This window comes from Haplochromis burtoni, unplaced genomic scaffold (genome assembly GCF_018398535.1).
Source record: "Haplochromis burtoni strain Fernald_Lab_line unplaced genomic scaffold, NCSU_Asbu1 Contig_44, whole genome shotgun sequence".
Classification (NCBI taxonomy): Eukaryota; Metazoa; Chordata; class Actinopteri; order Cichliformes; family Cichlidae; genus Haplochromis; species Haplochromis burtoni.
In genome coordinates, this window is record NW_024582405.1 from 1 (window position 1) to 25,004 (window position 25,004).

At 38.4% G+C, this 25,004-nt stretch overlaps 2 protein-coding genes across 2 annotated transcripts; one reads left to right on the plus strand and one right to left on the minus strand.

Annotated features, from left to right (window-relative positions):
• Positions 1-1,368: 1,368 nt before the first annotated feature.
• Positions 1,369-7,841, plus strand: zgc:194209 (uncharacterized protein LOC570908 homolog; the record flags this gene model as incomplete). Its single annotated transcript, XM_005920985.3, is given in 8 exon segments — positions 1,369-1,458; positions 1,876-1,997; positions 2,086-2,187; positions 2,791-2,943; positions 3,022-3,137; positions 4,557-4,717; positions 4,859-5,054; positions 6,758-7,841. Coding segments are annotated over 8 exon segments (1,149 nt in total). The 3' UTR covers positions 6,968-7,841.
• Positions 7,842-9,979: 2,138 nt separating this feature from the next.
• gnsa (glucosamine (N-acetyl)-6-sulfatase a) lies at positions 9,980-24,178 on the minus strand. The gene is made up of 14 exons (XM_005920986.3): positions 23,852-24,178; positions 21,099-21,158; positions 20,204-20,410; positions 19,290-19,355; positions 17,170-17,268; positions 16,594-16,761; positions 16,359-16,441; positions 15,621-15,739; positions 15,205-15,308; positions 14,233-14,334; positions 13,844-13,954; positions 13,620-13,730; positions 12,972-13,132; positions 9,980-12,569 (listed from the first exon to the last, which is right to left on the minus strand). The coding sequence occupies exons 1-14, from the start codon at positions 24,020-24,022 to the stop codon at positions 12,494-12,496; spliced, it is 1,638 nt and encodes a 545-aa protein (XP_005921048.1). The 5' UTR covers positions 24,023-24,178; the 3' UTR covers positions 9,980-12,493.
• Between the last annotated feature and the right edge of the window lie 826 nt (positions 24,179-25,004).

Sequence of the window (25,004 nt, forward strand, 5' to 3'; positions counted from 1 at the left end):
CCCCTGGGATCCCTGGGACACACAAACCCCTCCACCACGATAAGGTAGCGATTTCTGTCGGTTGAAGACAATTAATCAGATTTACTTTATTTTTATTTACTTTATTGTAAGTAGTTTGTAGTTTTATTCTATTTATTGTTTCTTATTTTATTTTTATCCAGAATTATTTTATACATTCATTGTTTTATTAAAAAAAAATTGTATTTGTATTTTTTATATATATATATATTCTCTGTGACAGTTTTTTTTCTAATAGTGATGCTGTTTTATTACTTTGTGTTAGGACTGACCCATATGACATAGAGCAAGGCCATTCGTGAGCAACTCTCACAACATTAAGACAAAGCCGGGAATATCTGAGACTGAGAGCCACGTGCCAGCCTAAGACTACAGTTTTGTAAAAATGAATCAGCAGTCTACACAGGGGGAAACATGGCCACAAAATCCAAATAGGCTCTTTTTTTTTTCTTTCTTAAATTAGCGAATATTCTCAGTTTAAACATTTGATTTATTGTTGCTGTAATCGAAAAAGGGGGATGCACATTTCTGGATTGAATGCTGTGTTAATAGTGTTGTGCTATAATGCAGCTGCAGCTTCCTGTAAGTTGCAAACATGGATAGAAATCATCATCAGAAATATAATTATCACACATTTTTTCGAAAAATCGTGATGGAATTTTAGCTGCATGAATGCTACACAAATAACGTTTTTAGTTAACTAATTAATAATAATGAATTAATTCTAAATCTCCTTGTGGATGTTAACATTTCTACTTTGACTTATGCTCAAAATTATCTACACATGCAAAATGTCTCGTTATGGGGGGATTTTAATCATGTACATCTCATCTGTGTCCATGAAGCTGCCTGAAAGCATGAAATGTTCTAATAGTGGACGACCTCTATTTTTTTTTTCCCCCTTTCTGGCTCCTTCATGGTTAATGAATCTGTCAGAGCAGATGAGGAGGAGGAGCGTGTGTGGAGCTGCTGACTGAAGTCACAACATTGTTTTTGGTGGAGATAATCATGTTCATGGTGTTAGAATGAATGTTTTTAAGAACACGAGTCATGATTTGGCATTAAAAGGTCACTGCTGGAAAACATGTTATCGTGCTGGAACTCCCCGAAATTCACATCTGTAGGCATCCAAAGTTCATAGTAACTGTCTCCCCTTTATGGATACTTCTTTTTTTTTTTTTTAAAGTTAAAATACATTTAAAACAATTCAGCTCTGTGGTCAATAGACCAGTGAAAAACAACAAAATGTCAAAGGGTGGCAGAAATATTTGGCCACAAATAGTTTGCAGCTGTGTTATGATGTCATGAATTTTGTAGTAACCAGTGCTTTTTCTTTCCTGTCTCGCTCAGAATGGGAAGGCGATCTCTGTTAGTGGCTCTCCTGGCTGTAGCTGTTGGAGTTTACCTGCTGCCGTCTCCCATCGACCCCAAACCACATGTGTAAGTATTCACACTTTCAGCTGGAGTCCCTCCAACGTGACTGCGGAGCGCTTCAGGCCCGCAAACATGGTTATAGTGGGAAGTGCAGCAGATACAGTTAATAGCCTTTTAAAAGCGGGTGCAAGAACCAAACTGCTGTTTTACAAGCAAAGTGAAACCACTGGATCAGATGTGTATAAGGAGAAGAGTTTAAGGGCAGACCAGTCAAAGTCAGATTGCATTTTTATGTTTTAATTCAATCAAAAATGCTTTTTGCCTCTGTGTATATAGAGAGTAGCTTTCGTAAAACCATGTATTTACATTTTTACTTTCATTTAAGGTTCAAAAACTATTATAATAGCTCATAACACAAAGTTCATCTAGCTCTGTGCTGCTGTTCAGTTTTTCTGTATTGTTACCCACGGTTTGTTTCCTCAGACTGAAGGGGCCACCTCCGGCTCTGGAAGGGCCGCTGGCTGTCAACACCCGTCTGCAGAAGGGTCGTAGGCTGTTCACTGGGAAACTACACGGACCGGAATCCTTCACTGCTGATGAGCATGGTGAGAGAGTTTGTTTTCCCCCTTCTCTCTTATTCCTGTGTGAAGACATCTACGTGCAAGCTACATATTGATGGAGTGTGTGTTTCAGGTAATGTGTACACGGGCACAGTGGACGGGAAGCTGTGGAGAATCGGTCCTGACGACAGCCTGACCTTCATCACTCACATGGGACAAAATCTACCAGAATGCGGTTGGTGTTTGTTCAGGGATGACTGATCCTTCCTCACTTTCCTCCTAACTTTTTGTGGTCTTGATAACTTTACTGTGTAGCTGTTGTAATCTGTGACATTATGTCCTTCAAATCAGCAGTTCATCTTTTTTAAATAGTATGAAGATAAAAGCTGGCATTTAATAGCTGACTTCACATGACTTTTAAAGTTAAATTTTAACTTTGAGTATCAGAGGGCTAATAGGAGCTCGTATGTCTAAGGGGACAGTCAAAGTAGCTCAGTGCTTCATTTGGTTAGAAGAAAATTGGATGATAATGAACTTTGGCAGTTAACAAGGATTCATTTACCTCAGTGGAAATAACCCAAACCAGATGACTCGCTGAATTTAGCTACAACAACACTGGGAAAAATGTAATTTGCAGCACACATGAAACCTGAATATTAAAGGTGATGCATTTAATTATTCAGTAAACCTTTATTTATAATTTGAGGTTTATTTTTTTAGTATTTAAAAGCACATATGAGACTAATGGAAATCATTAAGTTGATTTTTGCATGTCAAAAAGACACAAAAATGAACAACATTGAATGTTTTCACAGCACCACATGTTGTGTGTCTGCAGGGAGCAGCACAGACTATGAACCTGTGTGCGGTCGCCCTCATGGCATCCGTTTGGATCGTCACGGTCAGCTGATTGTTGCTGACTCTTACTTTGGGCTGCACAGCGTGGATCCCAAAACCGGAGAAAAGACTTTACTCCTGGCTAATTCAGAGGGTACAGAGTGTGCTAGTTGTGCTCCACATGCTGTATGAATCCCTTTAAGACCAGTAAAGTCATTCTGTTTGTCCTCAGGAGCTGATGGCATTCCCTTTACCTTTTTAAACGGGCTTGAGATTTCCTCCCAAACTGGAATCATCTATTTCACGGACTCCTCCAGTCGCTGGGGACGCAGGCACGTCAAACTGGAGGTGAGAAGGAGGTCTGGGCTTTAAAATAATAATCCAAACACAACTTTTACTATAGATTTGCACAAAGAAGATTTGGAAACAAAGGTGGGCAGCAGCTCTGGTCTTCTAATAGATCGCAAAAAGGACTGCGGATGCAAGCAAGCGCCATTGAGGATTGTTTTTTTTTCCCCTTCAGAGTTGCTTAGTAACCACAGCACTCAAAAACACAAGAGGACACTTAAGCTAGTTCTTTGTCTCTGTTCATCTGCCCAATTTGCCAAAAAAAGGAACCAACAAGAGTCCATTCAGTCCTGCTGGTGAGGCTTCAGGAAGCACTTTAAAATCTGATTAACCTCTCACAGTAATTATGTAAATTAGAAATATGATTTCCTGGTTCACCGTGGCAGTCGACTGCCTGAGGGATGACCATGTTTTATTTTATGTGGAGTTTGGGTGGTAGATAGTGAGAACCCTTTTAACATAAGGTGGAACCGTTACTGTTCAAGACAGAGCTGATGGATTCTCTAGTGAGCATTATTACGGTCATTAAATGTCATTCTCTGGATAAGGGAGTTATAACACAACCAGAATCCACCCTCTCTGTGCAATCTTGCCCTTGCTCCGTTTCTGTGGAACACCCTCCTTCAAGATATTAGGCAGGCATGCTCTGTGGAGGTTTTTAAAACTAAGCTGAAGACACATTTGTTCACCCTATCTTACATGTCTTAATTCTATGGCTTTTAGTTTTTAAATTTTTACTGTTTTTAACTTGTATTGTGTCTTTTACCTGTATTGCTTTTATTTCTTTTTTATCTTTTTAGTTTCAAATAGTTGCACAGCACTTTGTTTGAAAGCGCTTTATAAATAAAGTTGTTGTTATTATTATTATTATTATTATTATTATTATTATTATTAAATGTAATAAAATAATGTAATAAAACCATTTTTCTAAATGTTTTTCATAAGCCAAGCAAGAAAACCACAACAATCAGATGGCCCCTATGAGCAAGTACTTGGCAACAGTGGGAAGGAAAAACTCACTTTTAACAGGAAGTAACGTCCAGCAGAACGAGGCTCAGGAGGGCCGGCCATCTGTCATGACTGGTTGAGAGCAGAGGGAGATAGTTTCTTCCTTATTTTCAAGTAGTAAGAAATTAATAAATGAAGATAAAAGTAAATGTGTCTCAGATAAGCTACGATTTGTTCAAATAAGCTAACTGAAGTGAAACAGGCAAAGAAACAAATGTAGTTTTTTGTGTATTTTAGGTGATTCAACAAAGCAGAGCGATGATAAAATGAGCAGCATGAGTTTATGTAAACTAAAGAGATAAACTGGAGCTTTATATAAATGGCGTTTGGATACATTAAATACAGAGCTGTACAAAATCAGGCTAAGCTGTGCTAAACCGTTCAAACTGAACAATTCTGATTGTTTTTCAGGTGATCGAGCTGAACAGCCTTGGCCGTCTTCTCTCCTACGATCCCCAGTCAGGAAGTGTGACTGTGCTTCTGGACTCTCTCTACATGCCGAACGGCATCGTCCTGTCACCTGACGAAGACTTCCTGCTACTGGCGGAAACCAGCATTGGACGTATACTGAGGTTCGGATTGATTAGAGGATATTATACAAAGTTGCATTCATTTTCTGGAGGCCTAAACTAAGCTTTTCCCTTAAAATGATCTTTTTTCCCCCCAAAAGGAAGAAAAACTCAAATCAAGAAAAATGTTTTGTTGTATATCAGGTATTGGTTAAAAGGCCCAAAATCTGGGACCAAGGAGGTCATCATGGACAATATGATTGGTTATCCCGACAACATCCGCCTCAGTGACCACGGTACATTCCTGGTTGGCATAACAACACCTCGCTTTCGGAAGTTCATGCCACCTTTCCTGGATATGATTGCTCCGTACCCAGTGATCAAACGCTTCCTTGCCAAGGTCAGTGAGTTTTGATTATGAGGATAATGTGCTGATGGGTGATAAGAAAAAAATGTGAGTCAAACCTTCACTTGTGTGATTATTGGCAACTAAACAGGATCTGCTCTATTTTTAAAACAGCCTTTAAGATCTCAGATAAGTGCTGATTTCATCCTGGTTTTTGTGTTGATAGCTGCAACTCAGTCCAATTAAATTAAGATTATTTAAATTTAATAATAAAAGCGTCAATATAAGATGTAAATACACAGAAAAAAAGTCTGTAGTTTCTGCAAATAACCAGTTAAAATATTGTTTGGCTGGAATTGCGAAATGACTTCAGTTCCCCAAAGCAACAATAAAATTTGAAATGAGTGATGTTGGATTGAGTTGAGTATTTAAAAGATCCGGCAAAAAATGCCGATGATAAAAACAAAGCTATTAAAAAAAGTTGTCAGTTGACTAATAGGGATAAATATAGATCAGCTTAAACTATCACCTGAAAATTTTAGTTTAGTAAAGTATTAATCACTTAAATGTTTATTTTTTGTTGTAAAGTAACAAATAAGCTGTTAGTAGCTGGGACATCTTTTGTATTGAGAAGCTCAATGCAGATTAATTAATAATGAAAGGTTTTAGCTGCTTCCCAGCTTAAGTTCAGAGGTTCTGTTGAGAAGCAGTGTAGTTTCATCTATTTTCCCATAATGCATCTGGTCTCCGTGATTCTCAGTTATTTATAGTGTGGTCAAGCTTTGTTGCTGACTGCATGGTGACGAGACAGTGTGAAATCTAACAGGACAGGGTCAGGGCCTCTTTAGCTGGACACACACAGACACTAAATACACTGCTCCGACACACACGGACACACTTGAATGAATTCATCCCAGGACACACATCTGAACTGTTGGTGAACTGCTTCAAGGGTGAAAATTAAATCAAAGATATGGCAACAAAAGAAATGGTTCAGTTCAGACACGATTTGATCTCCCAGGAAAATAAAAACTCGCTTTTATTTTAAGTTTATACGATTTTAGCACAGTGGACATATCTCAATTTTAGTCTGAATGAAAGAAAACACTGACACGTCTTTGTCTAATGTTGTTTCCTGCCACTCCCTGCAGCCTGACACCATCTCCGGTTATAGTTCCACATGTATGCAAAGCTAAGTCAAACAAAGACAGCACTCCATGCAAAGATCTTAATAAAAAAGGGAACAGGAAGTATTAATGTCTTTCTTTTTTTTTCTCCTCTCCTTAATCATCATTTCGTGTCCTGTGTTGTTAGTAGCTGTAAGCCTCGGGTCTGGTCTTTATCTGGAAATTATTGGGGGGGCATAACAAAAAGTGGAAGACTGTAAATGTGTATAGTATTATTATTTATTATTTATTTCAAGTGAACAAGAAAACTTTTGAAGAACTCTTTCAGAAGTCATTCTTTATGTCATGTGTCTTCTATTATTAGCAATTCATTAGGTTGATTATTGTAAATTCATAGATTTTTGTAGTCTGTAAGATGCACAAAAGGAGTCCAAATTGATGTCTTGAAATTGCTAATAGCAGTACTCCATTAAAGTTTTCTTTGTCTACTGTCATATGTAATGAAGTAAAGCAGGAAACTGTCACATTACCAGATTTTAGCTGTACATTCTGAGTTATTCTGAGCTAAGTGCTAAAGTTAGTTTACACTTTAGCACTAATAGTAAACATTCAATGCGTTTGTGTTTCCAGGTGGTTCCCCTGAACTGGTATAACATTCTGCTGCCACGCTACGCTCTGGTCCTGGAGCTGGGATTGGATGGCGAACTCATGGGAACGCTTCATGACCCGGAGGGCCGCCTCACATGGGCCATCAGCGATGTCTTCCAGCACCGAGGGAGAACCTACCTGGGCAGCACCGACCTGCCGTTCCTTCCCATCTTGGAAGGCTGGGATAGCTAATGATGACATATAAAGACTCTTTTCGTTTTATGTGGATGCAGGGTTCTTCACATTCACATTAGGACAACCACTAGTGTTTCCAGAGCAGTAAACTAAGAAAATATGATAACCTGAAGACATTTTAAGACACAGTGAATCCACCCCTAAAAATAATGAATGTCTAATCTTTTCCTCTAAAGACACGTAGTGTCCAAAAACACAGGGCTACGGATGAATCCCTGAAATACTGCTCAGTTTAAAGAAATAATAATAATTACACTCCCTGTTAAAAGTGAGTTTATCCTTCCCACTGTTGCCAAGTACTTGCTCATAGGGGCTATCTGATTGTGGTTTTCTTGCAAATATTTTAGGGTGTTTACCTTGCAATATAAAGTACCTTGAGGCAACTGTTGTTCTTATTTGGTGTTATATAAATAAAATGTAATTAAATGATCAAACTTATGTTTGACTTATGTTCATATCTGACCACTGTAGGTTAGAAACGATGTAGTTGGGGAATGGGATTACTGAGCAGATTAAAGTAAACCTCTTTTTACTCAACAATCAAAAGCAGAGAAAGTGTCTTTTTCTAGACGTGAAATCAGATTAGAAACCTGCGATGAACAGGGGATAAATATATCCTCACGTAAATAGCTTACGAGTTGTTTTTGCACTGCAGGAGAAAAACTGGAACACAACTGTAGAGACACCTGGTGGCTTTCCAACCATCACTGACTTTAATATCATCACTCGTTAACCCTAGAACACTAATTTCAGGTGATTTTCACCCATCCAGTTATTAAATAGGTGGCAATTTCCAAGAGAATTCATTTGGTAAACAAAAACTTTTATTGTCAGCTGATCAAAAAATTAAATGTTTTTGTTTCTTTTCACGGAACAGAAGTTTGATACCATCATGGGGAGGCTCGCGGCTCTCCAACGGGAGATTGAGAGACCAGTGTCGGAGTGTTAAAGAACAGCTTTAAAATTCTCCTGAGCTGCTCGCATAAAAGAAAAATCAACAACATCAACATGCGGACACCACGGCGCCAGCTGCACGGGCCCAAGGCTGGAGCCGAACAAAAACTCCCTGATAACAACTGTGTGATGACAATTCTTCCCATCCCATGCAAGGCCACCTGGGTTGGCTAGCAGACTGTTTACTTAGCCTGATAGGGTGAAGGACACTGTCTCAGCTGAACTATGGACACGCACACACATACACTTACACTGATAAGCACTCACACACACCCCTTCCCCTTCTAATGCCTTCGATGCTTGTTGCCTCCTGGGAACACAAGGCGGGTCTGGGCCCGCGCTGGAGAGTCGGCGCAGTGGCAGGATGGCTGCTGTGTTGCCTGGGATTACTCCTTATCCCCTACCCAACCCTGTTGCTGGTCACGTGCTCTATAATGTTGTACTGTGGACATTTATGTGCTTTTCTGTGCAGAGGAGTTTTTTTTGTTTGTTTCCTGTTCTCATGCTGTCCTCCTGTAGCCCAGCATGAGTAGAGGTCTATTTTTTTCCTCTTGTACTTTTCCCATTGTAGTGTCCATTTCAGTGGTTTTTCTGTAATGCAACCGTTCTCTGACTTGTATCCCCATGTGATGTCTGTGTTGTGTGTGTAAGGTCGGGGGGCGGGTTCATTCCACTGCAGGGCAACCTGCCACTGCATGTGGCGAATACAAATTTGAACTTGAACTGTCCCGGGCTTACATGTCCCAGGTATGTATGGACCAAAGAACAAGTTCCCAGTTCTATTTTTATTATTTTTAGTTAACCATTCCCTAATTTTTCACTAATTTTAGGGTACAGCAGCGGTCTCCAACCTTTTTTGCGCCACGGACCGGTTTATGCCCAACAATATTTTCACGGACCGGCCTTTAAGATGTCGCGGATACAACAAAATAAAACTAGTACCGGTACCGAAAAAAAGAAGATTTATTCATAACACACGTGAAAAGACCCAGGAAAACAGAGTTAACGATAAAAACGATAACAAAATAACACTGAAAACCAATAAAATACCTGAAAACCATACATTTCACACCTGAGCCTCAGCTCTCGCGGCCCGGTACCAAACGACTCACGGACCGGTACCGGTCTGAGGCCCGGGGGTTGGGGACCGCTGGGGTACAGGGTCCCCGCATACCTTTTTTTTTTTTCCTTTTTATGAGACTTATAGGGGGTAGTAAAAGAAGAGTACTTCAATTTGCCATATATTGTTGTACTTTAATATATTTTGATGGGAAGTATTTTTTGTGGGGTATATTGGGTAAAATTGGGTGATAGTGTTACTGTTCTTGGGTTAAATCCATTAGGTTTGGTTCACCATTACTGCTGAGACGCGGGCCTGGATTGTCAAATTTCGCTAACTTTTCTTTCTACAGAATTTGAAATGAACCTAATAAATGTGAATTTTGGACTGTCTTAAACTTGGAGGTTTACTGTTAATATCATGTTGAAAAGTTAGTCTTTTAAATAAAACTTTTACATTATTTAACATTCCATTGTGACTCAGTCCTTGGATTCAAATTTTTTTTAAAAATACATTTTTAAACCACAAATCTTTGGATTTTGGACGTTGTTAGTTTTTTGTAACAAATTTGAAAATGACCAAAATTTTCCATCCAATTATAACTTATATTTTATTTTGTATTGTATTGCATTTTGTGTGCAAATTTACAGACACTGGAGATTCTTGCAAACAACGTTACAAAAAAAAGGTAAGAACAAAATAGCTGTACATTAAATCCCAAAATGTTTAAATAAGGTTAATCCCTGTGAGCCAAAAGCTTGGGCTTTACACAGCTCTAAATGCTGTTTCAGACAGTTTTTTCTATTCTTGGCACTGTATGATGTCACTAACGATGTTATTTCTGGTAACATGCAGGATCACAGCTAATGCTATTAACTGCAGTGATTGAATGACAGTAGGACTGAGGCAGGTCAGAAATGTAATTTAATAAATATTTCAGGCAGTGTGGGACACTTTGGGACCTTTTTAAAGTGAAAAACTGAAGCAGAACGTGATTGCTTTAGAATAGATCTTTATTTGGACAAAAACACAAGCCAAAAATACATAATCAAAAACTACTCAAGGGTGCCAAAACGACTGAACTGTTCTGACAGAGCGGAAAGTGCATCAGTGAGTCCAAGATACGATCAGTGATCAGTTGTATGGGGGAGGCGGCAAAACAGTCCAGTGGAGGATTTCGATGATCACGTGAATTCAGTCCAGTTTTTTGAATACAGAGCAAGAGGCAATACATGAACACAATAATATTATTAAAGAGTAACAAAACAGTAGAACATGGGAAAGTCTTTTCGGTTCTCAGTCAACATGACACGCAGTCTGTTTTAAAAACAGATGTTCAGCATTTTCCCTCCGAGGTTTCCACCTCAGAGTGATCTGCACACATCTTACTGAACATAAATTTTATAAGTTTGAACATCAGCACAATGTTTTCAGTTCACGTAGGCCATGAATTTGTGTGTTTCAAGTTTGAGAAGTGCATCAGAAATGTAGTTTTGCTCCATCTTTTCCCCACTAGGATGGTTTTGGAAGGGTTGTTTGGTGCACGGTCTTTTATTTTGAAAGATTACAGGATGCTCTGTACTGTTGCTACATCTGACTTGCTGTCCTCCTATTTTTGGCAACCTGTGGCATATCTGGTCTTGTGCCAAGGATCCAATCGTAGTTTAATTGAGGGGTCGGCAGAATAATGTCAGCAAACTCTTATTTTTAATTTTAAAAAACCCTTATTAATTAAAATTAAAAGTTTTTTGTTTTGTGTAATCTCTCATAAACAAACACTCGTCGTTTATCTTGGACATTGTGCTAAATTGGGAAGGGGGATCATGTTAGAGTTACCATATAAAACCTGGGAGACTGAAATGATCAAATTTTGTTTGCTACCTTCATCACAGGAGGATGTGCAGGGCAACTTGAGAGGGTAATGTGACTGTGGCTTGAACTTGAGTTGATTAATCAGTCTTATAATTCTGATAATTTAAAATTTACTTGCTAAATAATTGTAAGATCTATTTGTTTCGGCCTGTCAGAGGAACCTCTTTAGCTCTGAGAACTTTGCTCTAAACCTGATAAAATTAACCTGAATACATGAACTGTTTACGAAAATCTTAAAGTGGAGCCTTGTTTGCAGTTTAGAGCTTGTATTTGCCGAAGTATTTCAAGTACAACTTTCTGCAGAGCCCCTAGAGTCCCTTAAGGTGACATTTCCTTATCGTGCACACAGGATTATTTATTATAAACTCCTACGTGTCTGTAATGAATGCATACAGCTGTAGTATAACGGAGAAAAATCTGCTAAAAAAGTTTTAGTTTGACCTAAGAAAGCTTTACGGTGTTAGGTAGTGGTTTGCAAGACAGGTTCATCCTCCAGTCCAAAGACCAAAGTTTTCAGCTAACGTCAGCACTTGTTTTTACTCAGGGGAAATATTGTAAGGAAAAAAAAATACTGTCTAGTCTGTTTTCTAGTTTTACGCAGATGGCTCCATTGATTGGATTACTGCTTTGAATAGAAACAAGTTGACTAATTGGTGCAAAATAAAAAAAGAAAACAAACCCCAAAACAACAACAACTAAAATTGGAGTAGAAACTTCTTGGACAGACTTTTGTATCATTAACTACACAGCAGGTCACATTATTTCTCAAACAACTACAATGAACAAAGGCATTAAAAATAAAGTTGAAATTCCGGTTTAGTTACTCAAAGTAGCTGAAGTAAATCTATGCTGGCATCCACCAGTTAAAGAGGGCCTGATCATATAATCCTTATACCATAATATAACTAAAATAAATGGGTATTATTTTTAAATTAAACTACCTTACAGTTGTTATGAAGAGTTAGATTAACGGTAAAGACCAGAACTGCTTTTTGTAGCAGCCTGTAAATGTGTTTATTTCTAGTGCTAAGTTTGACATTTTAACATGGGGAATCTATTGGGACTGCCTCACTTTTGAAGCCACCCTCAAGTGGCCATTAGAGGAACTGCAGTTTATGCCACTCACAGTGAGCAAAGTCATATAAGTGAATTTATAGTAAAATTTAAAATGAGTGCATGAGATAGGGGGGGAAAAAAACAGTCACACCTAATGGGAAAGTAAGGGCTCTGTAGCTTTCTCTGATAAATTCAAGTGTTCAACCATAAATTAAACAATTAGAAGAGTGAGTAGTTGAAAGGAATTAAAGTGATATGTTCAGTGCAAAGTAAGGCTTATATGAAAACAGGGTTTTAATTCATGGCTTGCCTCGTGTAAATCAGTTCTGAATAATCTGGCTCTCTTTCACACCTACTGACAAAATAATTGAAAAGCAGTCCAAACAGACAGTTTAAAAGGTGGGCCTCCTATCTTCCAGCAGCGCCATAATATGACCCCCACCTGATCCCTTCTCCATCCTCATCTTACAAAGAGACTGGCTCAGGAGGCCCGACAACAAGGCAACAACATCAGGAAAGGCTGAATACATCACTCAACGCAGCCTTTCTTCCCCAGCTTCCCCACATCCTTCGCAGTCTTCCTACTTCACTGTCTGCCTGAGTCTGCTGAGCCTCCAGCTGTGGCTGGTAAACATTTGCCGTGGGTCAAATTTATACCTGAGGGGAGGAAAATATCACAGGGTAGAATAATTAATGCTTGTGTGTTAATAGAGCCTGGAAAACTTTACTAGAAAGGTAAAAAAAAAAAAAAGTAATTAATTAATTAAAAACTAATTGCTGACTTAAATAGAACTCTTGAGTAACAGGATATTTTTATTTTCAAGGTATTTATCAAGAAATCACAACTCATTACATGAAAAATACTGAAAAGTACACAGTAATTGTGTATTTATACAATAGCCATGATTTAAATAGTTTAGAAAAAAGTGAACGCACGGGATAAACATTTAAATTCCCAAAAGTGTGAGAGAATTTACATATAATTTTATTGATTTAAAAAAAAAAGAAAAAAGAAAGAAAGACAAGAAAAGATAAAATGCAGATTTTTGCTGAACAGACCTCGGATCGTACACGCCGGGTGTCCGACATGACTGTGCGGAGCAGGACTGCAGCATCATCAGCCGGTGGTTCATCTTCTCCAGGACTTCCTTGTCAATGGTTTTTGCAATGTTGGTCAGCTGGTACGGGTCTGCAGTCACGTTGTAGACTTCTACGAAAACCTACAGAACATAGACATCTGTGAAATATGCTAATGATTCAAAACTGAAGAAACTCAAGGACATGCCATTCTCGATTTAACCACTAGATGCCAGCAAATCAAAGACTTTCAAAACCTGCACACAGCGCTTTTAAATGTGCTATACGAAGCATTTTTCACATGGTAAATCCTCTTTTATCACTAGCGCTGCAACAGATGTTATCTTAAAAGTGAGACATTCCCAACTGTCCCAGTTGCTTGACTGATTTCTATATTAAGGATATGGGATCAGTTTCTTACACAAAAATATAAAAAGGAGCACTTTTGGTTAGTTCAGCTTTATGAACCAACCGTCACCAGATTAATGCAGCACAGCTAAGTTGCACAGCTAATCGTAGCCATCTTGCCTAACATTAGTGCCAACAAAAATAACATTTGAATACAAATGTTAGCTGGCTAGCTTGACAAATTGCTAAAGACTGAAAATCAAAAGCAAATAAATACAATACCTCATTGTCATCAAATTCGCAGTACTGCAGGTTGGAAGAGCGGGCGATGGTGCGCACACAGGCGTAAGTGTTGTTGTAAGAGTCCTCACACACACAGTCTGGGAAACACTCCTATAGAAAAAACGTTTGTTATTGGTGTTTAATTTTTGGTGCCGCTGAAAAACCCCAAAAAACAAAACAACCCACAACAACAACAAAGTTTTACTTCATCCCTGTTTCCATACCGACACTCCGGGACCCAGTAGCGGGCAGGCAGGGTCCGACTTGTTCCTGCCCTCGCCTTCGTACTCCACCAGGATGTCTGTTCTCCAACTGCTGCCGTTCATCTTCCCCTCCTGGTGACACACACAGATATGAACAAGTGTGACTTTAAATTTATTTTGTTACCTAATAATCGTTACTGAGTTTTGTTGATAAGTTGTCATTTACCTCTTATTATATTATTAGTAATGTGTTGATGTGGCAATTGATCAACATTTGATGATGTAAAAATATCTACAAATAAAAGGATTTATTTGTGTACTTGGGTCTGACTAAGCATATTAATATTCAACCGTCTCCTTTACCTTGTATTATAGACAACAAAAGCAGAACACAAGCTTAGTTTTCTCACCATAATTGGCAGAAACGACATGCCGTCCATTTGGGTCTTGTTGACGTTGTACCCGGCGATGTCCAGGATGGTCGGGCCAAGGTCAACGTTCGCGACCAACATCTGGAAAGACAAAAGAAACACTCAATCCAACAAATGTGGCCAGCAAAATGGATGCACCATCTCTTAACACAGATCCTGTGCATCTGTTCAAAGTAGATTTTTTCCTCTCTTTGCTGCTTTTCCTCTTTTTGGGACCAACAGGAGGGCTCATGCTGCTACACTGAATATAAATCCACTAACAAGATAAAAACAGGATATGCATTTATTTATAACACATAGGTGACTAATATTTACTGCTTTATTACTTTTACTTTATTTAACCAAGAACTAATACCAAAAACATCAATGGCAACAAAGTGTGAAACATCAATTAAAGTCAATGTTTTCTACCAGCAACAAGGATAATAATATTCAGCCAAAACATATGCAGGTAGAAGTAACTGCAAATGTTCTCAAACTTTCTGGATTGTGGGTGGTTCCACTGAGTTTCTGGTGATATGATGTTAATTGTTTCAGTTTTTAGCTCTCAGTTTACACCCCGATGTCCAAAATAAACTAAATATGTGTAAAATGCAAACAAAAACAGAATGCATTGATCTGTGAGGCAGTTATAGATAACTTAAAGTGAATGGAAACTTAAAAACTGGCCTGGATCTTGAAAGAATATAGCATCCGTTTAATTTTTATGATAGTAACGCTTTAAAAAAACCTATACTGGAACCATTTCCTTAAATATGTCAGAGGTTATAAGATTATAATATAGACAGAGAATATGATTTCAACAGTAACTGTATTAATAGAGGATCAGTGAATAATGATAAATACTAAATATTGATTAGAGAGCAAAAGCATCTCATCTTTCGTGTGTGTGTGTGTGTGTGTGTGTGTGTGTGTGTGTGTGTGTGTGTGTGTGTGTGTGTGTGTGTGTACCTGGCTGGTCTGGTTGGGTTTGATATTTGGTCCTCTGACCATGAGAGGAACTCTGATGTCAAACTCATACAGCTGCCTTTTATCCACTGGGAGAGAGAACTGACCTGAAACAGGAAGAGAGTCCTTTCATTTTCTTTACTCTGCGTCCAAAAAACAAGTCTCACGCACTTCTTATCATCTGAGACGTCACTTTTAGGTTGTGACTGAGATTTGGCCACATTTTCAACAGTACTGACAATTTTAAAGCAGTTTTGTTTCTCACGTTTTAAACCTTTGGAGGTATAAAAGGGTGGGAAACAATTAGCAGTGAGAGCTAACCAAACCCTACCACACTAAAAACCTTGTGAATGTTAAACTATCCTCTGAAAAACTGTAGATGTTGAAATAAAAAACAAAAAGCGCTCGCACAGACATACCTGTGTGATATCCATTATCAGAAGTAAAGAAGATGTAGGTATTGTTCAGTTCACCTCTGACCTCCAACCTCTTCACTATTTTCTCCACCAGGTCGTCCACTGACAGTAACGTTTGCCACCTGTAGGACGAGATAAACCGAGTGGTCTGTAAGGGTCTACCTTACAGTATAAAGTGCCTAAGTCGACTGTTGTTGTGATTTGGTGCTGTAGAAATAAAATTGAATTGAACTGAAGCCTCGTAGCTGCATTCTGGATGATTTGCTGACCCTTTGTAGGACTGTTTTCTTGTCATTGGTCGGCTATAGCACAAACTAAGAGGTGTTCTCTGGGCCACTACACCAGGCTCATCGAGGCTGTAAAGCACAATGTGATGGTGGAGTCCAAGCAAAGGATGACAGACTCGGGGATGAAGCAGCTGATTATATTTCATGTCAGAAAAAACTTGGCCAATAAAATATTTACAGTGGAGAAACGTATAAATGGTATTTTTAAATTAATATTGACTCATTTAAGAAAGCTGGTGGCCAGAAAGGAGCTGCACACACACTGCTGCAAAAACAAGCTAAATCTGTGGGAAACTATGTTAAGACCTGAAGGTGAAAAGAAAGGAGGAGAATTAGGAGGATGTGAAAGGTGACAGAAAGCAGTGGTCTGGTAAGGAGCTGAGGAGGATGTTTCAAAAAGGAAATAAGGAAGTGGAGCAAAGAAAGCGGAAGGTGAGGAGGTGAAGCGACTGACCGTCCCCTGAAGGCATCATCCAGAAACCGAATGGAGGAGTTTGACATGGGAGTTTTAGCCTGTCTGATCAACCAGTGTTTGTCCTGAGTGGAGAAATGAAAGTGATCATGATTAGCAAGGTCCTCTTTAGCGTAGAGACTGATGTAACCCAACAGAACTTATTAACAGAGTGCTTTCTTCCATCTTACTTTGGAACCAGCAAAATTCAGCAAGAACTTTAAAAAAAAATTTCTACCTTCCCGTGGATGTTGAAGTTGGGATCTCGGGGAGCTTTGGTGTTGTTGAAGCGTTTCTGGTACTGAGGTGCTGCCGTCCAGGGGGAGTGGGGGGCCGGCGTGGACACCATCATGAAGAACGGCTGGTAGCTGGTTTTATACTGGAGGAAGTCTAGAGACATGTTGGCCTGAGAACGAGGAAGAGAGTGATCAGAGCCTTTGATCGCTGATCATTTCTGCATGTGACCCTTACATCATTGTACATGGCTGTCTCTCTGTCAGACTGTTGGTCTTACCAACAATATAAAAGAAGTTACCTCTTTTTCTCTGACATTATATTAAGTCAAACATAACAACAAAAAAAAGCGGAGTAGAGCCCTCTCTCTTAAAATCTAGGGGGGGGGGTTTTCACCCAAAAACCTTTAATTTACGGTAATTTATCAAGCAGACATGAATTCTGTCTTTTCTATTTTGTCCCTAAAAATGGAAGTGTGAACCAAAAACTGTCTTTAAAGTAACAAGATAAGGATGCTTTACATTTGTGGCTATATAAATGAAGTAAAGGACGGTGTGCAGTCATATCAAAGGTCTCTCACCAGTAGATCTGTCAGGTAATCTTTGCTGTAGTCGGCTCCGTGCTTCTGAGCCTTCCCATTCACTGATAGTGTGTAGTTGTAGTATTTAGAGTTTTTATCCTGGAAAACACAAACGACACGACTCTGTAAAACACTTCAGGTTTAAAGAGCCACTCGGATCATGTGTAAAGAACTGCAAATTATTACGTAAGCACATGCACCGTCCTCTTCATTTCAGATTTCCCAGCCTTAAATCACACAGAATAAAACACCTAGTGGAAGAAATCATTTCCAGGTGTGTATTATATGTATGTATCTATATAATCTTGGTCTAAGAAGCTGAAGTGAATTTTAAGAAGTCAATATAAAAAGCCTGATATTTATTTTTGAACCATGCACGGGGTTAGGGTTAAGAAACCTGGAAACCTTCAGGGTTCAGAAAAAAGTCCTCTTTCGCACTGACTAAAATTTAATTTTTTTTCTTAAAAACAGCAGTTACAACTGTTGCTCACAGCTGATCACATGAAGTCACCAATTATCAGAGACGAGCTGCAGTTCATGGAAACATATTGTTAAAAGTTCCCTCAAAGCATAGTGATAGTGACTCTGGTGCAGCGCCAGAAGGATTATTGGCTTAAACTGCCAAAATCATATAAATCGCATGAGTCTCGCTCTTTGTTATGATAAACTTCCAAGTCATGGGACCACGGCTCTAATCTGTGTTTGTTCATCCAGTGACAGTGAAGATAAACCAGTCTGCACGGCAGTCTGGACGTGACCTCCGACTTCTGCAAACCAGTTAGAGACCTTCTGTAAATCCACACAAATCTAACTTTAGCCTTTTTATTAGTCTGTCTCCTTATTTAGCCACATGACTGCCTACATTTCACAGTGGTGTGTGAGGTAGCTTCATATCAGATCTGATTTAATCAGAAATACACATTTTTGCAACATTAAATATGAACTGGGAACTCATGGAAATAATAAAACAAAGAAAAATATGGATTAAAAAAAACAAACAACTTTTGTGTGTCAAGATGGTGATAAAAAGTGAGACAGACATTCTGCAACCTCGCTTTAATAAAGAATAACCTAAATACAACCGGCTGAGTCAAGATCTCTATTGCAAAGTCATGGAGATTTAAAAATTACACATAATGCTCAATTTTCTGACCAATTTTCTGATACTGAACTTGTCCTATTTCCCATCAGTAGCAGGGAAAGAACTACATTGGTTGTACTGCGCAGACCATCTGAAGCTGAAGAAGATCATTAACCGCAGAATACAAACTGCACTTTATTTCCTCACTTGAAAGGAAAGAGTAGCAGAGAGTTAATTCGATACGCTCCCATGGTACTACATCTAAAACTCTTATACGTCCTTCTTCCCGGCATTAACAGTTAAGGTTTGCACCTTAGGAATTAAGGGATAAGATGCTTTGTAAATGACTTCTCTTCTGACAGATTTAATCCTAACTTTTCAGGGAAATTCGCAGTAAACATGATGGTTTTAGGATTTAAACAAGCCTTCATTTCCAGGAGCTGAATTTTCCTTTGGAGCAGCATTTAACTCGGATGTTGAACTAAATAAACTCAGTTTGATTGATAGCATCAACAGGCAGACGCCCAAAATGACCACATCATGTGACGATCAATACATCAATCACTGTTCACAGAGACAGACGAGCAGCTTTATCGCAGATGCAGAATTTGCTAATAGAAAACGTAAGACTCCAATCAGCAAAGGCAGCCGAGTCTCTAAACAAGTTCTCAGAAGAAGCAGCGAAGCCACAGACACCTTGGATTGTCTAAGAAAAATGCTGAGGAATAAAAGCAGTAATAGAAGAGCAGACGAACACAAGGCAAAATGATGCTGCAGTGAAACATGACAGCTCAAATTCACGGCTGTTTCTTTACTCTGGAGTTTAACCCTTAGGTTTATAAGACCTCTAAAGACAAAGAGGGCCAAATGTTCCTCAGACCACAGGAATTTGAGTTTCTCAGAAACTTGTGGAGTCAGTCCAACTTGAAATGGTATAGTTTTGAGATTATAGTTGCATGACTGTCTCCGACAATAAGGTCAGCTCTAAAACTGGTCCATGATATCTATAAAAGCAAATAATGTGAACATTCAGACTTACCAGCCCGACCCAGTAACTCCAACCTGGAGGAATGTGCTCCACTCCACCAGCTTCCGAGTGCCCATACTGCAAAATAGCATAAATGTTGAGTATGTGCAGTTCTGCATGACGAGATGAAGAGAGTTTGAAAATGTTCTTTCATTTTCTGGTACATAAATGCTCAAAGACAGAGTGAAAAGGAGAAGTAGCAAAACAGGCCCAAGTGGCTTTTTTGGTGACACTTTAAACATCCTAACAAACAGGACGTTCTGGTTCTCTATTTGACCATCTGTTAATCACAAGGGGAGATGTAACCTTCACCCTCAGATGATAGATCGTATGACTGCACATCTAATGACAGTCTCCTGAACAATGCAGTAAAGATGCCTCACTTTTATGCATCTCTGACACATGCATACGATTTAAAACTTCAATATATTTTATTTGAAATTACAATATAATGATATTTATGTACAAAGTTTACCTACTCAGAGAGAGGTATACTAGACAAAGAGGCAACAAATCTGGTTCATACAGGAAAAATTAAATAAAATATAATGCAAGTAATTTTAGATATTGGATAACCCAAGTTATTTTATAGAAAAGAAAAACACATACCGGTAATTATATTTTAAGTAAACTTAAGTAGTGCATAACTAATTTTACAGGACAAGAGATAAATGACACTGTACGTTTCCACATTTTAAGTACTGTAAACAACTGTAATTAGCTAATTTTCTGCAAATGTAGTGGTTAAAAACAAACAAAAAAAGAATATTCTGTGTTTATCAATTCCATTTAATTACAGGGGAATTACACCAACAAATTATTTTTTAGCTCCTTCATTCTTCAGATAACAGCGCAGTACAAGAACAAAGGGGGACAACCTCTTACTAAAGGCAAGTCACCGATTCTGGCAAAAAAGCGACACTCACCTGGTTGAGATATTTCCCAGCAAAGAATGTCTGGTAGCCAGCGGAGGCCTTCAGTAAGGCGGGGAAGGTGTGCGGCTCCTCGCTCTTCTGCCAGGCTTTGCTGCTACAGTTTCCATCCAAGGTGTTGTTGATGACGTGGTGGTTGTGGGGGTATTTCCCCGTCAAGATGCTGGCACGACTGGGGCAGCAGAGCGGGCTGGCAACAAACTGAGGGAAAAAGACGCGAGACGAAACTGAAAGGATTTTCTTTAATTATATTTGACTTGTGATTCTCTACATGCAGCTTTTATGTAAAGTCATTTTAGCTAATGCTACACAATAATGTACAGACGCAAAGCAGGGCTAAAACGATACACTTAATAGTCCCTGAAAGCTGTATATAAAAGATGTACAAAATGTTGGGTCTGAAAAGTAAAGCTAGCGCAAAATGTCTTAAAATGTCGTTCTTTCTAATGGCCAGCAGGGGGCGACTCCTCTGATTGCAAAAAGAAGTTATATAGAAGTGGGCGAGAATTTTTTTTTCCTACTTGATTAATTTATTACCTTAAACACTTTCTCAATAAATTTATGGTCCCAGTTGGTCAAGTCAAGTCTCACTTTATATTCATATGGTTATTTGAAATTTTATGGTCCTATTTAGTGTCCAAAAGAACCATAAAACAGGGTTTACTTTAGGGTTAAGCTACCTTGTGATTAGGAGCTTGCTGCATTAGCATGTAGCATATCTGTTTTGTTTTTTAAAACCTGGTCCTTCCTGCATTTGTGCCGTGAAGCTACGATCTCAGGTTTCAAAAGATTTCACAAATCAAATGGGTGATATTACAGTAGCTAAGTCCATCTTTGATATACAGTCTATGCTGATGACAAGAGGAACATGTAGGCAGGCTATACTTACTGCGTTTGTGAAGGTCATCCCTGCGTCACCAATGAGTTTTTTCGTCTTGTTCAGTGGATTCTGAAAGGAAAACACATTTTATATTTATTTATTTATTTATATGCGCTGACATTAATTAAATTACCTGCACTTAAACTCTTTGTTTGCTTTTTGGTCATCAGCAATAACAGGATGTAGTTTTTGTCCTATTGAGAAGGCTGCTGTCATAGAAACGGCTTTTTTTTTTAGACCAGCAAATATTTGATCTATTTGAAACGGTGCTTTCAGAGGGTGAAATGCTAAAATAAATAACACAAAGTTTAGTTCAGCATTGGAACAGCAACACTGGAAAAGTAAGTAAACATACATTCATCACATCTTCCCATTTATGAAATTATAATCAAGGATTTCAGATTAAATGCCGATGACTGGATCTCTCTTAGGGTTTAAAAAACACTTGTTATCAAAGGATTAAAAAAAAATTCGAAACAATTTGAAGAAATGCTTCAGCTCTAACACTAAATCCTCAAAAAGTGCTGTCAGAAAACTGACAAAGTCTCCAAGAAGCCCAAAGCAGACTTGTGCATGTACATTGGGGATTGGCTCAGAAGGAGAAATTGAGGTTTATGACATGATTAATTAACTGAAATGCTTTAGGACTATATAAAACAGGGAGTACTTCAATTAAAACCACCAAAATCTGTCAAAAGTGTCAGCAAACTGATGTCTGAGACTGGTGGACAATCAAGAAAAACACCCATATGATCTGTGCTAAACTGGGCAAGCAGCATTACCTCATCATCCCAATGACAGAGTCTTTTCAACTGCAAAGTATTTTATCCATTGTTGTACTATTCACCTTTATCTGTAGATCCTGTTTGAAAGCAAACCACATGTTTGCTTGTGCAAAGATGTCAATAACACCAAAGGTTTCCATGTGGTGCCCTCACTTTTTCACATGACTGTGGTCTCAGACAGAGCAGAGATTACACACCTCTGGAAAAACACTGAGCATTTTGTGCACTAATCAGCACAAAATAAATGGATTAACATACTGTGGCTCTGTAATATAACTGCTGCTACAACTGAAGGTGAATTCATGTAATACTAGGTTCAGATACTCAAAACTGAAAAATTTGTACCAAAACAGCACAAAATAATCTAAAGTTGGACTCTTTACTCAAACTAAAGACAAAAATAAGGCTCAAAAATAAGGCTCATTTTATACATAAATTTGGCATCATGTTTAAATTAAGCTGTTCTTTAGGTAATGGCAATATCTATCAGTAGCTTTATATTAGATGTGGCTTGAAAGTCACCAGTGTGATGTAAATTTGATAAAAGTCAAGCGTCAACATGTAGTCAGGAGTTTTTGGACACACACAGGTTAAGAGTAGAAATAAAGGCACATGATCTGCAACAACTCCTGACCTTCATCGATGATGTAACAACATTTAACCTGCGAAACACAGCAGTTTAATGTTTTTGGATGGCATATCTACAAGCTATCAGTCTGAGTACATCTGGGTTTGAATCAGCAGATGAAACGAGAAATAAGAAAACCTACAAGTTTTTTTTTTTTTTGTATGTATCAGCAGTTTTTGTTTTGATTACAGTCTCACATCAGTTACTTTCCGCAGTGACTTTACAGAGTTATGTTTTACTCTTTTAAACAGCAGTGTCCATTAAACAGCATAAAGACCAGGAGTGGGTCAAAAAAAATATGAACATTGTAGTGAAATCATTAATCACACTAATTTCTGAATAAAAAGATTTTCCGTTCTTGGTGTGATAGTGATGCCAGATTTACCATGGAGGGGTAAAAATGATCGGAAAGTGTCTTTAAATCAGTTGGCTTAATTTAAAGATGGGAAAATAATGTTGTTGCCGAGGTTTTGTGCCTTTCCCATCTGTAAACTGTAATGCACGTCACATGATCACAGGTCTATTTTGCCTTTTTTTAAAGACATCTTGGGCTATTCATTACCTGTTTGTAAACAAATCTCTCATGAAATGAAAGTAAATGTAACCTAAAATAATGGCTTATGTTGTACACATTTTTAAGAGGGGTGTGAACCTGGCATGATCTTAAAATTTGGCAGAGTTATTTCTTTCGCACTCTTACCTGCAGAGGTGAATCTAAAGAAGGGCACCGCATTTACCGCACCTGGTCTCCATGACATTTATTTTAAAACTTTAAGTTGCTAACTAATATAGCTCTATACTACTAATTTAATTATTTTAGCATCGTTTTTGGGCCAGTAAAAGCCTGATTTAATGGGCCTGGAAGCCCAGTGGGGAGAAATGAAAGCTGGTCAGTTAAAATCATTTTATACCTTCTGTAAGCATAACACTTCTTTCTTTTTAAATATGTGTATAAATGTGCATGTAATAGTTTAACGGGCCTAGCCCACTTGAGATCAGATCGTGCTGTTTGACAGACCAGATTTAAAGTGTTTACTTTGGGATTATTATAATTATTATGTATTACCATTACTGTCAGACTGGTTATTATAGCACAAACAACTCATTTACGTAGACCCAGTCTTTATAAACATAACATCCTCTGGCTGGCTAAAAACATTTCTTCTAGATTTGTTTTTTAAATTATAATAAAAACATTGGTGGTGATGGATTGACAAGCCTGCTGACTCTGTCGGATGCCTGCATGATGTTTGCTGTCAGGAATGTTAGCTGTCAGCTTTATCCGATCTGGTTTAATGTCATTAAAAAAAAAAGACAATGTCATGACTCTCAGATAAGCTCCTACTGACCAGACCCCCGATAGCGACGTCCAGGTCGTCGGTGAGGATCAGAACGATGTTAGGTCTCCGGGAAGAGCTGGCCCCGCTGCTCCCGCTTAGGTGGCTCCACAAAGTGACGCAGATCAGGAGAAAGCTGAACATCTTCGGCCCGGAGCAGCGAAAAGAGCCCATTTTCTTCATCCAGCTACAAACTTCTGAAGCAGAGTGTCTCTACCATCCGCGTTGCGCCTTATAACAGCGTGAAATGGAGAGGCCGCTCCTCCGTGACTGCAAAAACACAGGCACGAGCTCAACCCTGACTCAACGCTTCCCTGTTTGCTGGTCACGTGGTGTACGGAAGCCCGCATCATTTGATTTGTAGGCGTGTACCAGTGACTGTCAGTGGCGTATACCCGCCCCTCATGACTACAGCTTTTATTTTATGCTTTAATTTTCTTTCTTTCTTTCTTTCGTCTATCTGTAAAAAAAAATAAAATTCAAGAGCAATCCTTCAATTAACTTCGCTTTTTAAACAGATTTGCTTCTTAGCAATCAAAATATAGCCAAAGATTTTATCGTACCAGACTGCGATAAACATTTAGTTTCTACTCTAATGCCAAGCTGACGTCAATTCAGAGATTTCTTTGTGATCACCTCTTATGTAATCAAATCACCCTTTCAAAAATGCACATGTTTATTACATTTCTATGAATCTATGAAACTTAAAAATTCAGAACAGTTTCATATGCTTTTTTTAAAAGTCCGCATTTGGGGCTGGGTTGTATACATTTCACTGCTGGGACATATTTTTGATTGCATTATTATGTTTCTTGTATCAGTTAGCATGAAAATCAACCAGGCTCAAGAGAAATGTACCTTTTTAAACAAACACAAGATGTGCTTTTTCATGCTTATTTCATCCTTTACCATGACACTGGGCTGTTAGAATATGAATATAAGTTACAGATCATTGAAATTTGCCAAGGTAAAAAAACAAAACAAAACTCCTGTAAGCTAGACTCACATTGCAAGGATTTTGAAAAATCTAAAGACCTGAAGTTATTTTTATATGAAAGGAAAGCTGTGAAAGATTCACTGCTAAAAGATGGGCCTTGTATTAAAATTTGGGTAAAAAGTATATGCTTCATATCTACTTCATTTTAGCCTTTATTTGTTTATTTAA